At 42.2% G+C, this 13860-nt stretch overlaps 1 protein-coding gene across 4 annotated transcripts in view; it reads right to left on the bottom strand.

The window, feature by feature from the left end:
• Positions 1-13860, bottom strand: part of cog7 (component of oligomeric golgi complex 7) — a 68033-nt gene that overhangs the window by 10847 nt on the left and 43326 nt on the right. For all 4 annotated transcript variants that reach the window (XM_072268472.1, XM_072268471.1, XM_072268473.1 and 1 more), the window contains 5 exons: positions 11280-11345; positions 9721-9907; positions 9457-9597; positions 7855-7938; positions 1146-1260 (listed from right to left, as the gene is read on the bottom strand). In XM_072268472.1, coding sequence (XP_072124573.1) covers positions 1146-1260; positions 7855-7938; positions 9457-9597; positions 9721-9907; positions 11280-11345 — 593 coding nt within the window. The remainder of the gene's footprint in view (positions 1-1145; positions 1261-7854; positions 7939-9456; positions 9598-9720; positions 9908-11279; positions 11346-13860) is intronic.

The raw sequence follows: 13860 nt of genomic DNA, 5'->3' as shown, positions 1-13860 counted from the left end.
AAGCCAAAGCTATACAGGAATGGCTTAAAAACAACAAAGTTAATGTCCTGGAGTGGCCAAGTCAGAGTCCAGACCTCAAACCAAATGAGTATTTGTGGCTGGACTTAAAAAGGGCTGTTCACTCACAATCCACATGCAATCTAACAGAGGTAGAAGATTTTAGACCATCTGTGTGAAGTCACACAAGTGGCACAAAAACAGTACAAGGCAGTCAGCCTTGTTAGGAATGGCCAAGGAACAACAAGAAGAATGACAGAAAGATGGGGTGACTATAATTCGTTCCTCTGTCTTCAGTATCTGTGACATGTGAATCGTTTGTCTACAACTCACTGGTGTGTCTTTTTAGCTTATCGGAATTGTATCTGTATTTTGGAAATCCAGTGTGTTTTAGAAATTATTTGTAATTTGTAAATCTTTTATAAGATCGAACTACCTCTGTGAGTTTTAAATGTGGATTTCATGCTACAGCCTGGTTCTCACCTCTGCACACCACCCCCCAACCTGAGTCTGTAATGATCTTTGAAAGTAGTGCTGTCCTTCTTCAAAACCATTATTAGCAAAATTTGCCTAATTCTGTCCTTGAACACTCATTGCTTTATCAGATGTTTTCAAAATCCTTCTTCAAGCCCATCTTCCTTATCTCCCCCTCCCTCACTTCTCATATTGTTGTTTAATATTTCATTTTTAAAAGGTGCTTCAGAAATGCAAGCTTTTGCATTTTGGTGAAATTTGGATACTGACTCAACATTTGCAGTTATGAAGGACTTCCACTTCGTTAGAACTCCATTCAAACCCAGACCCCGAATAAGACTCAAATCCTTATTCAAACAAAAACTCTATCATGCAGACATAACAACTGAGAATTAAGCAACTTCAAACAGCAGTCACAGGAGCCTACATCATCACCAATTCCCATCTGAAATGGATAATGAGCAAATACTAAAGACTTTGATTTGATTATGCAGGATAAAATGCTTTTGCAGTGAAATTTCTGAACCAAACAGAAGCATGTATTTCTTGCCCAGGTGCAAAAGGATCGGACAGTAACTTCTCGTCAACTTGTTCCAGCATTTAACATGATCATGATAGTTCTGGACTTAACTTTACCTGACTTTACTCACAGTTAGCTACCCATCTCTCCTTACCTTGCTCTGGAGGGTATGGGAGTTTTCCAGAATGCAGTGCCAACTCAAGTGCTGGATCCTCCTGTGTCACAAAGGGTTCCAGATGCAGAGGCAAGGACATAATATACTGTCCAATCTGGCAATAACAGAACACACTATCAAGTAATGAAAACCAAAACATTTTGCTTGGTAATACTTTCTCCAATATTAATCGGAGTAAACAAATATTCTACACTCGCGTGATTATGATAAACTTCATCTAAAAGATTTCAAGTAAAATACAGCAACAATCCCTAACAAGCGCACTGGATTGTTAGGGATTGTTGGGGGGGATGACTTACCTGGGACAAGCTGCAGTAGCCGGATCTCTGGCACTGAGTCTGGTTCTGCAGTGCAGAAGGGAGGGGGGAGAGAGAGGAGAGCGGTAGTGATAGGGGACTCGATAGTTAGAGGTGCAGATAGGAGGTTCTGTGGTCGTGACAGAGAACCCAGGATGGTTTGTTGCCTCCTGGGTGCCAAGGTCAAGGATGTCTCTGATTGATTGCATGACATTCTGAAGTGGGAGAGTGATCAGCCAGATGTCGTGGTGCACATCGGTACCAATGACATAGCAAGGAAGAGTGAGGAGGCCCTGGAGAGTGAGTATAGAGAGCTTGGTAGGAAGTTGAAAAGCAGGACCTCGAGGGTGGTAATCTCAGGATTGCTACCTGTGCTACATGCCAGTGAGGGTAGGAATAGGATGCTCTGGAGGATGAACAAGTGGCTGAGGAACTGGTGTAGGGAGCAGGGTTTCAGATTTCAGGATAATTGGGACCTCTTCTGGGGCAGGTGGGACCTGTACAAGAGAGACGGGTTACACTTGAACTACAGGGGGACCAATATCCTTTCAGGGAGGTTTGTTAATGCTATTGGGGGGGCTTTAAACTAGATTTGCAGTGGGATGGGAACCAGAGTGCCAGAGCTGACAGTGTGGCTGGGGTGAAAATAAACTATGTTAAAAGTTCAAGCAAATCCACTGATAGAAAGGTTGTGAGTGCTTAAGGAAGTAGCCCAAGAAATAGTGGATGCATTAGTGATAATTTTTCAAAACTCGTTAGATTCTGGACTAGTTCCTGAGGATTGGAGGGTGGCTAATGTAACCCCACTTTTTAAAAAAGGAGGGAGAGAAACCGGGGAATTATAGACCGGTTAGCCTAACGTCGGTGGTGGGGAAACTGCTGGAGTCAATTATCAAAGATGTGATAACAGCACATTTGGAAAGCGGTGAAATCATCGGACAAAGTCAGCATGGATTTGTGAAAGGAAAATCATGTCCGACGAATCTCATAGAATTTTTTGAGGATGTAACTAGTAGAGTGGATAGGGGAGAACCAGTGGATGTGGTATATTTGGATTTTCAAAAGGCTTTTGACAAGGTCCCACACAGGAGATTAGTGTGCAAACTTAAAGCACACGGTATTGGGGGTAAGGTATTGATGTGGATAGAGAATTGGTTAGCAGACAGGAAGCAAAGAGTGGGAATAAACGGGACCTTTTCAGAATGGCAGGCAGTGACTAGTGGGGTACCGCAAGGCTCAGTGCTGGGACCCCAGTTGTTTACAATATATATTAATGACTTGGATGAGGGAATTAAATGCAGCATCTCCAAGTTTGCGGATGACACGAAGCTGGGCGGCAGTGTTAGCTGTGAGGAGGATGCTAAGAGGATGCAGGGTGACTTGGATAGGTTGGGTGAGTGGGCAAATTCATGGCAGATGCAATTTAATGTGGATAAACGTGAAGTTATCCACTTTGGTGGCAAAAATAGGAAAACAGATTATTATCTGAATGGTGGCCGATTAGGAAAAGGGGAGGTGCAACGAGACCTGGGTGTCATTATACACCAGTCATTGAAAGTGGGCATGCAGGTACAGCAGGCAGTGAAAAAGGCGAATGGTATGCTGGCATTTATAGCAAGAGGATTCGAATACAGGAGCAGGGAGGTACTACTGCAGTTGTACAAGGCCTTGGTGAGACCACACCTGGAGTATTGTGTGCAGTTTTGGTCCCCTAATCTGAGGAAAGACATCCTTGCCAGAGAGGGAGTACAAAGAAGGTTCACCAGATTGATTTCTGGAATGGCAGGACTTTCATATGAAGAAAGACTGAATGAACTAGGCTTGTACTCGTTGGAATTTAGAAGATTGAGGGAGGATCTGATTGAAACGTATAAAATCCTAAAGGGATTGGACAGGCCAGATACAGGAAGGTTGTTCCCGATGTTGGGGAAGTCCACAACGAGGGGTCACAGTTTGAGGATAAAGGTGAAGCCTTTTAGGACTGAGATTAGGAAAAACTTCTTCACACAGAGAGTGGTGAATCTGTGGAATTCTCTGCCACAGGAAACAGTTGAGGTCAGTTCATTGGCTATATTTAAGAGGGAGTTAGATATGGCCCTTGTGGCTAGGGGGATCAGAGGGTATGGAGGGAAGGCTGGTGCAGGGTTCTGAGTTGGATGATCAGCCATGATCATAATAAATGGCGGTGCAGGCTCGAAGGGCCGAAAGGGCTACTCCTGCACCTATTTTCTATGTTTTCTATGAGTGTTGGTAAAAATTTTCTGAGGTGTATATATTTCAATGCTAGGAGTATTGCGGGGAAGGCGGATGAGTTGAGGGCGGGGATTGACACGTGGAATTATGACGTTGTAGCAAATAGTGAAACTTGGCTACAGGAGGGGCAGGACTGGCAGCTTAATATTCCAGGGTTCCAATGTTTCAGATGTGATCGAGGCAGAGGAATGAAAGGTGGGGGAGTGGCATTGCTTGTTAGGGAAAATATTACAGCAGTGCTCAGGCAGGACAGATTAGAGGGCTTGTCTACTGAGTCCTTGTGGGTGGAGCTGAGAAACAGGAAAGGTATGGCCACATTAGTGGGATTGTATTACAGACCACCCAATAGGCAAAGGGAATTGGAAGAGCAAATCTGCAGAGAGATAGCAGGCAACTGCAGGAAACATAAAGTTGTGGTGGTAGGGGATTTTAATTTTCCATATATTGATTGGGTCTCCCATACTGTTAGGGGTCTAGATGGTTTAGAGTTTGTAAAATGTGTTCAGGAAAGTTTTCTAAATCAATATATAGAGGGACCAACTAGAGGGGATGTAATATTGGATCTCCTGTTAGGAAACGAGTTAGGACAAGTGACGGAAGTCTGTGTAGGGGAGCACTTTGGTTCCAGTGATCATAATACCATTAGTTTCAACTTGATCATGGGCAAGGATAGATCTGGTCCTAGGGTTGAGGTTCTTAACTGGAAGGCGGCCAAATTTGAAGAAATGAGAAAGGATCTAAAAAGCGTGGATTGGGACAGGTTGTTCTCTGGCAAGGATGTGATCGGTAGGTGGGAAGCCTTCAAAGGAGAAATTTTGAGAGTGCAGAATTTGTATGTTCCTGTCAGGATTAAAGGCAAAGTGAATAGGAATAAGGAACCTTGGTTCTCAAGGGATATTGCAACTCTGATAAAGAAGAAGAGGGAGTTGTATGACATGTATAGGAAGCAGGGAGTAAATAAGGTGTTTGAGGAGTATAAGAAGTGCAAGAAAATACTTAAGAAAGAAATCAGGAGGGCTAAAAGAAGACATGAGGTTGCCTTGGCAGTCAAAGTGAAGGATAATCCAAAGAGCTTTTACAGGTATATTAAGAGCAAAAGGATTGTAAGGGATAAAATTGGTCCTCTTGAAGATCAGAGTGGTCGGCTATGTGAGGAACCAAAGGAAATGGGGGAGATCTTAAATAGGTTTTTTGTGTCTGTATTTACTAAGGAAACTGGCATGAAGTCTATGGAATTAAGGGAAACAAGTAGTGAGATCATGGAAACTGTACAGATCGAAAAGGAGGAGGTCCTTGCTGTCTTGAGGAAAATTAAAGTGGATAAATCCCCGGGACCTGACAGGATGTTCCCTCGGACCTTGAAGGAGACTAGTGTTGAAATTGTGGGGGCCCTGGCTGAAATATTCAAAATGTCACTGTTTACAGGTGAGGTGCCGGAGGATTGGAGAGTGGCTCATGTTGTTCCGTTGTTTAAAAAAGGATCGAAAAGTAATCCAGGAAATTATAGGCCAGTAAGTTTAACGTCGGTAGTAGGTAAGTTATTGGAGGGAGTACTAAGAGACAGAATCTACAAGCATTTGGATAGACAGGGACTTATTAGGGAGAGTCAACATGGCTTTGTGCGTGGTAGGTCATGTTTGACCAATCTATTGGAGTTTTTCGAGGAGGTTACCAGGACAGTGGATGAAGGGAAGGCAGTGGATATTGTCTACATGGACTTCAGTAAGGCCTTTGACAAGGTCCCGCATGGGAGGTTAGTTAGGAAAATTCAGTCGCTAGGTATACATGGAGAGGTGGTAAATTGGATTAGACGTTGGCTCAATGGAAGAAGCCAAAGAGTGGTAGTAGAGAATTGCTTCTCCGAGTGGAGGCCTGTGACTAGTGGTGTGCCACAGGGATCAGTGCTGGGTCCATTGTTATTTGTCATCTATGTCAATGATCCGGATGATAATGTGGTAAATTGGATCAGCAAATTTGCTGATGATACAAAGATTGGAGGTGTAGTAGACAGTGAGGAAGGTTTTCAGAGCCTACAGAGGGACTTGGACCAGCTGGAAAAATGGGCTGAAAAACGGCAGATGGAGTTTAATACAGACAAGTGTGAGGTATTGCACATTGGAAGGACAAACCAAAGTAGAACATACAGGAAACAACAGGAATTCTACAGATGCTGGAAATTCAAGCAACACACATCAAAGTTGCTGGTGAACGCAGCAGGCCAGGCAGCACCTCTTCCTACAGATGCTGCCTGGCCTGCTGCGTTCACCAGCAACTTTGATGAGTGTTGCTAGAACATACAGGGTTAATGGTAAGGCACTGAGGAGTGCAGTGGAACAGAGGGATCTGGGAATACAGATACAAAATTCCCTAAAAGTGGTGTCACAGGTAGATAAGGTTGTAAAGAGAGCTTTTGGTACATTGGCCTTTATTAATCAAAGTATTGAGTATAAGAGCTGGAATGTTATGATGAGGTTGAATCTGGAGTATTGTGTACAGTTTTGGTCACCAAATTACAGGAAGGATATAAATAAGGTTGAAAGAGTGCAGAGAAGGTTTAGAAGGATGTTGCCGGGACTTGAGAAACTCAGTTACAGAGAAAGGTTGAATAGGTTAGGACTTTATTCCCTGGAGCGTAGAAGAATGAGGGGAGATTTGATAGAGGTATATAAAATTATGATGGGTATTGATAGAGTGAATGCAAGCAGGCTTTTTCCACTGAGGCAAGGTGAGGAAAAAACCAGAGGACATGGGTTAAGGGTGAGGGGGGAAAAGTTTAAAGGGAACATTAGGGGGGGCTTCTTCACACAGAGAGTGGTGGGAGTACGGAATGAGCTGCCAGACGAGGTGGTAAATGCGGGTTCTTTTTTAATATTTAAGAATAAATTGGACAGATACATGGATGGGAGGTGTATGGAGGGATATAGTCCGTGTGCAGGTCAGTAGAACTAGGCAGAAAATGGTTCGGCACACCCAAGAAGGGCCAAAAGGCCTGTTTCCGTGCTGTAGTTTCTATGGTTCTATGGTTCTATGGATTATCAGGGTGAGGTTTCTGTGCTTAAGGACTTTTGGTGAGAGTTCTGATGCTACAACTGCTGACAGAGACAAGAGTAGTACTGACAGAGTTGCAACTGACACCTCTTGAAGGAGTGTTACATGTCTGTGTAATGGTAATTTGCAGTTTATTTATAAACTTCGTACTGATTAGCACTATAGCACAACAAGCTGAACAGTTTTTGAAAAAGATAGGTCATCATTTCAGGCATGAAAGCACATCCCCCTCCAGGGTCTCCACCCAAAACACTGACTGACACCATTTGCCTCCAAAGATGTTGCTTGATGCACTGAGTTGCTGCAGTGAGCACGTTCCAGCACCAGCAGTCTCGTCTCTTTTCATCCGGACTCCAATTTCAACCAAAACAATCTCACCCTTTTACAGCAACACACATAAAATGCTGGACGAACTCAGCAGGCCAGGCAGCATCTGTGGAAAAAAGTACAGCTGACGTTTTAGGCAGAGATCCTTCAGCAGGGCTGGAGAAATCTTCTCTTTTTCTCCAGTCCTGCCGAAGGGTCTTGGCCTGAAAGTCAACCCTACTTTTTTCCATAGATGCTGCCTGGTCTGCTGAATCCCTCCAGCATTTTTGTGTGTATTGCTTTGATTTCCAGCATCTGTAGACTTTCTCTTGTTTTTGATTGGATCATCCTTTTAGATGCTAATTTCTAGCATTTCTCCTTTCTGTTTCTATGATCTTGTGTTGTCAAACTCAACAAACTGATGCATATAATCACATAATCTCAGCATTTCTCAAACCTGTTCCCACTGTAATTATATAAGGGACATCCCCACATGCACGTCAACCCCATTCTGAGTGCAACAGAATCAGGTCTCCTTCATTATCGCTGAGCCAAAGCCCTAGAACTCGCTACCAAACAATATTGCTGGAGTACCTTCGCCATGCTGACTGGAACTCAAGAGGTGGCCTTATTATGCTGCAGTTCAGTGTACAATACATGGTAGCCTTGCCAGCAATTAATAAAACACTTCCTTGTAAAAAATTTCACTCTGAATGAAGGTAGAAACTGAAGACAAAAGATGCACAAAGAAAAACAAAATTAGTTTGAGAAAATAAGGTTCTTACATTGCTGATGTATTCCAGGGGAACAAGGCTGAATGTTGGAAGATCCTCAGTCAGTGTCTCTCCTGTTGTCCCTGCATTCCAGGTCTTTTCAGAAGGAAGAATACATGAACCACACAGTAACCAAACATTGGTGTGATGCAATGACAACCCCAACATACACATTTGAACTAGCAACAACAAACAACATACAACATTTGTAACCTTTCTAATTTTTCAGAAGTTTTCTATTCTATTTGGTAGTTAGGTTTTAATCAATAATACTTAAACCTAAGATAAAATCAACTATTGGAAACACTAACTGCTTCAAATGAGATTATGAATTACAACTGACCTTAATAGATCATACATGTGACTTACTGACCTGCATTAATTTGATGACTACATTTCCTCTAAAAACTACATTGTTTCCAGAGTTGACCTCGTACTTCTCTCGGAAACTGATTCAGGAAGACTGTCAGTCACGAACATAATGGGGCCTTTTCATTCATATAGCAAGCATCCCAGCCCAGAAAGCCCCAAAAGCACTAGTGATGGGCACTTCCAAAACAGCAAAATAAGTTTTACTGCAATGCTTCAAACTGTGTATGAGTGTCTTTACTTTCTTAGAAGGTTAAAGAGATTCAGCACATCACTTATCACTAACAAACTTCGACAGATATACTGCTGAAAGTATCCTGCTTACAGCATGGTCTGGTATGGCCATTTGAATGTGCAGGGATTTAAGGAGCTGCAGAAAGCGGAGGACCCAGCCCAAAAGATCAAGGGTACACCTCCCTACCACTAGTAGCATCTACAAACGTTTGTACATGAGGTGCTGCTTCAAGAGAGCAACATCAGTATCAAAGGTCCCCAGCATCTGGGTCATGCCACCTTCTCACAACTACCTTTGGGCAGGAAGTACAGAAACCTGAAGTCCTACACCACCAGGTTCAAGGACAGCTACTTCTCTTCAACCATTCGGTTCTTGAACCAACCTACACAACCTTAAGCACTACAGTGCAGAAACGCTATGATCACTTTGCACCACTTTCTTGTCCTGTGTTCTCCTTTGTTGCTCTTGTGAATGCTACTTATCTGATGCTATTTGACCATGATACTGCTGCAAGCAAGCGTTTCATTCTATCTATCCGTACACATACTTGTGCACATGACAATAAACTCAACTTTAGCTTTGAAGCACAATCACATGGGGAATTAATCACCCATACACTGATAGCTAGAAGAGCCTGGCTGAATTTCCGGCACAATGCACAATATACTTCACTCTTGGCAGAATAGGGTGGGTGGTTGGTGGCGAATGGGAATCCAAGCTACACAATGCTGAAGTGAAAAACTGTTACAAATGAATTTTAAACTTACATCTTTGTACAACTCCAAGTAAACATCCGTGAAGAGAAAATGAACATGAGACAGCCAAATTTGACCAGAAGTTAACAGTTTGAATTGATACCTTAATTTCTTTCCTCATAAACTCGACTGAACCTGCAGAGCTTCTCTAGAGTTTCCTGTCTTTAGGAAGTTGTTGGAGCCAGGAAATGTATTGTTTAGATCATATATCCCAGACACCTCACCCAGATCAGCCGTTCTCTGTTCCTGCCTCACCTCCATCCTAGGCACCTGTGCAAGCTGCTGCTTGATGCGGAGGAAGACAGAGTCGAAAGCCAGCTGATGTGCTTGTTGGTTGAGACGGCCCAGAGCCGCTCGAGGCTCTGACAACAGGTTATAGTTCCCCGTTCCTTTTTCCTGCAATGCAGGGAAGAATTTTAGCATGACTACTTGACCAGAGAGCCAATTTACTTGAAAGACAATTGATCTGTCTTCTATTGCACTTTCTCTACTGCTCTGCTGTAAGAAAGGCAGTCTTACCTTCAATGTATAAAGCATTTCCATTAGACTGGCATATTCACTTGGATTTCCCTTCAGTAAGTAATTGTATTCTTGCCAAGGATTCTTAGTGGAGGATTTTTTGTCAGAACAGCTGGTTTCTTGTATACCAGTCAAACTACATGGACTGTACGATTCTGATAAATATTTCCCTGCAGTGGACAGTATTCTGCAAGAGAGATTCCAATGGATCGGAAAACTGCTCACAAACTATCTTAAATCTGCCAGGTCATCAATAATATTGGGAATAACTTCATAACCAAATTACCACTGATAGAAGAATTTATAGATTCAATTTCCCCAGTGGCTTGTAATAAGAACATTCCACATTGTAATGGAATTCTATGAAGAAGAAAATAGTGAATTGGTAGGTAGTACGCCCTCCTTAAGTCATAAAGATTTTGAGTTCAAATCCTGTTCCTGTGACTTGATCACCTCTCAAAGTCCACCTCATGAGAGGTGGAAACAGGTAAGGTCAGCCAACAGGGCTCTGGTGAAACTGTATAAGCCAATCCCCTCTACAGTGTATACAGTGGATTCCAGAAACACTGATTAACTCCAAGGACCTAAGGGCCCAAGGAGAAGAAGACTTGATCATTGGTGTGTTGAGGGAATTCTGATCTTTAGTGACCTTGAACCAGATCAGGATCACACTTTACATGCAGATTGGGATGTTCAGAGCTTGAGATGTATTATAGAAATAGACATCTTTCTGTCCATTTTCATTATTTCAACTTGGGACTTTGCGTTGTTAACTAGTGAAATCAATCAATAACATAAAAACTGAAGGCTTTGTAGATTGGCCTGAGCAAAAAAAAAAAATTGCCTGCATTAGTCACTTAAGATCATGGATGTTTAATATAGGGAGCATTAAGGTGCATCTCCAGTTATTCAGCTTGTCAATGCAGCAACTTGCTGGCTCATTCAGACAGGAAACTGGCTGATTATAGCTGAGGCCAAGAGAATGGTAGATGTCTCAGTAGGGGAATCAGCATCCTGGTATAGGAAGGGAACAACAAAACACTGGCAGGGCTCCCTCTCCTGCATCCCATACATTGGAACTGTATACAGAAAAGTCTCAAGTAAAAGATAGGGAAAGGACATAATCCAGTTGTGAGGTCTCTAAATTAAATCAACAGTTCACATTCACCATCTAGTCTCCTCTATGGATATTGGCCAAATTTAGCAAAGTACACAAAAGGAGGGATCAGACACAGAAAAGGGGTCAGAGCTGAAAAGTAGCAAAGGAAAAAAAAAACTTTAAAGATTATGCACATATTCACAAAATGTAGGAACTTAGGTGTGAACTGTTGTACAGCCACCAATTTGACAAGTGACTCCCTTTCTTAACAATTCTCCTTCTGGCTCTGGCCTGATCTGTGACTTGAAAGGGTGAAGTAACTCGATGTGAAACACTGTCCAACTTTACACCTCTGTAACCAGCCTTACTGCTTTAACAGTGCCCCTTCCTCCACACTGCCTTCCTTCCCACCCCTGTAACTAGATTCATGATAGAAGCAGATACTTTGCTCGTGGCTGACCTGTTGGAGAGTTGCTGTTCAAAATCTCCAAACTGTCGCAATAGTTCACCACAGGTCGCTATAATTCTGAAAGTTAAAAGAAAGGTGTTAGAAACCAGAAAACAAAATAACAAACAAGCCAGTTGAAACCAACTTAAAAACTTGGCTAGAAGAAGACTAGACCAAGAACACATGCAGAAAATGTTCACATTCATACACAGAGACTCCTATGAGAGGGGAACGAGCTTCCAATTACTGGGTGCAATTGAACCGAACATCAGCACCCTACCTGCAGCAGGTTCCTCCGGCTCTGCTGCAAAGCTGTTCCATTACAGGGCCAGTCTGTGGCGAACCACAAAACTGATCGTATCCCGATGCAACAAATAAAAAATGTTAAAATATGTCTGCTTGGTATAACTTTTATTAAATAGTTATCCTGTTACCCTTTTATATCCAACTGGTGGGCTGTTAGTGTGAGGAAGTGTATGGAACAAGAATTACAGTGCCTTGAAAAAGAATTCAGACCCCACAACTATTTTAATATTTTACTGTCTCATTTTCTAAATTTAAAATGTATTTAAGTAGAAATTTTTGAGCGAATCTACAAAACATTGTGCATCACGTCAAATCAAAACAAAAATTCCAAAACCTATCAACAAATTAATAAAAATTAAAAATCTAAATTGTGAGACTGAAAAAGCATTCACCCCTTTTGTAATTACGATGCTAACTTTCCTCAGGTGCAATATTACCTTACCAACTCACCCAATTTGTTAATGCAGAAAATTGGAGGATCACCTTCTCTCTGTAGGGTCCAACAGTTTGGTAGATTTTCAACAAATCAAACCAAAATGAAGAGAAAAGAGCATTCAAGGCAAGTCAGGGAAGTGATAATAGAGAAGCACAATCTGGGGAATAGTACAAGACCATCTCAAAGGTAGTGAACATAGCTCAGAGCTCAGTGCGGTCCATTGTGAAAAATAGGAAAAATATGAAACCACAGTTACATAGCCTAGATCAGGCTCCCTCTCTAAAGTTAGTCACCAGAGAAGAATGGCACTTGTAAGAGAGGCTACTGTAACACCAACAATCACTCAGAGTGAGTGGCAGATGTCACTGGCAGCAACTGGAGATGAAGTTCATGGCTCCACAATCTCTAAGACTCTATGATAAGGGTATTTATAGAAGAGTGGAAAGGAAGAAGCCCTGGATAGGGAAAAAAAAAGTATCCCTGCCCTTTAAATATTTTGCAAAGCGTCACTTAGAAGATACTGTAAAAATGTGGAAGGAGGTCATGTGGTCAGCTGAGACTAAAGTGGAACGTTTTGGCCTCAACATGAAGCAGTGCATGTGGTGTAAATCTAATACTGCACATCAGCCAGGTGACACCAGCCCTATGGTGGAGGTAGCATCATGCTATGGGGATGCTTTTCAGCAGCAGGGACTGGAAATCTGGTCAGGATTGATGGGAAGATGAGTGCTAATAAATACAGAGAGATTCTGAATAAAAACATGCTAGCCTCTGCCAACAAGCTTGAGGTCTTGAGGTAGGGAAGAAGGATAACAACCCAAAGCACACTGCCAGAGCAAGCATGGAGTGGCTTCAAATGAAGAAAATTGATGTCCTTGAGTGGCCCAGAGTCCTGACCTTACCCTGATTGAACATCTCTGGCAAGACCTCAAGATTGCTGTCCACAACTGCTCCCCAGCTAACCTGCCACAGCTTGAGCAATCTGGGCAGATCTTGCTTCATCACATTGTGCAAAGCTAATAAAGATTATCCAAAATGACTACTGATTGCAAAAGCTACGTGAGGTGGTTCAGCTAAGTACTGAGTAAAGGGGGATGAATACTTTTGAACTGCTGATATTTCAGTTTTTGAATTGTTAGCTTTTCATACTTTAAAATTTTCCCTGTTTTTTTAACTCTACTGTGAAAAAAGGAGCACGTGATTAACAAATAAATATCTCAGTTAAATTGATCAAAATCCCTGGTTGTAATACTCACTTACTGTAGGTGAGCAAAGGGCTGGAGGCTGAAAATTTTTACAAGGCACTGTACATCTTAAAAAAGGGGAGTGGTACAGAAGCTAAGTGGTTAAGGAGGAACTGCTGAGCATCAGTTTTCATAGTTGACTGGATGACTATCAATATGCAGCAAAAAGTTGAAGGAAAATGAATCAAGATATAGCAAAGGGTAATGGGCTGGAGGAAATTACACAGATGGGGTGGGGCACGATCTTTGAGGGATTTGAAAAGCCCTGAAGATGACAATGTTAAAATCAAGATATGGGAGCCTGTCCAACTCAGTAACAGGATGATGGATGAACCATACTTGGAAATAATCTGTCTTAATGATACTATGGACAAAAGAATACAACTCTGAGTAACTAAGACACTGAATGATCTGATTCATTGTTAGATAGTTGTCAGAACATGAAATAGGGATCGGTATGTGACAGAGATTTCAAAGAACTGTTTGACGCAATATTCAGGTATACAAAGCTTCTGCTCATCCAAAACTAAATACCACAGAAATAGGTGACAATTTAAATGCAGTGGAGAAATGAATGAAGGTAGTGGTGTGAAGTAAATGGAGATGC

This window comes from Mobula birostris, chromosome 9 (assembly GCF_030028105.1).
Source record: "Mobula birostris isolate sMobBir1 chromosome 9, sMobBir1.hap1, whole genome shotgun sequence".
NCBI classification, from domain to species: domain Eukaryota; kingdom Metazoa; phylum Chordata; class Chondrichthyes; order Myliobatiformes; family Myliobatidae; genus Mobula; species Mobula birostris.
The sequence above is the reverse complement of the archived record's forward strand: the minus strand, read 5'-3'. Positions and strand labels throughout refer to the sequence as shown.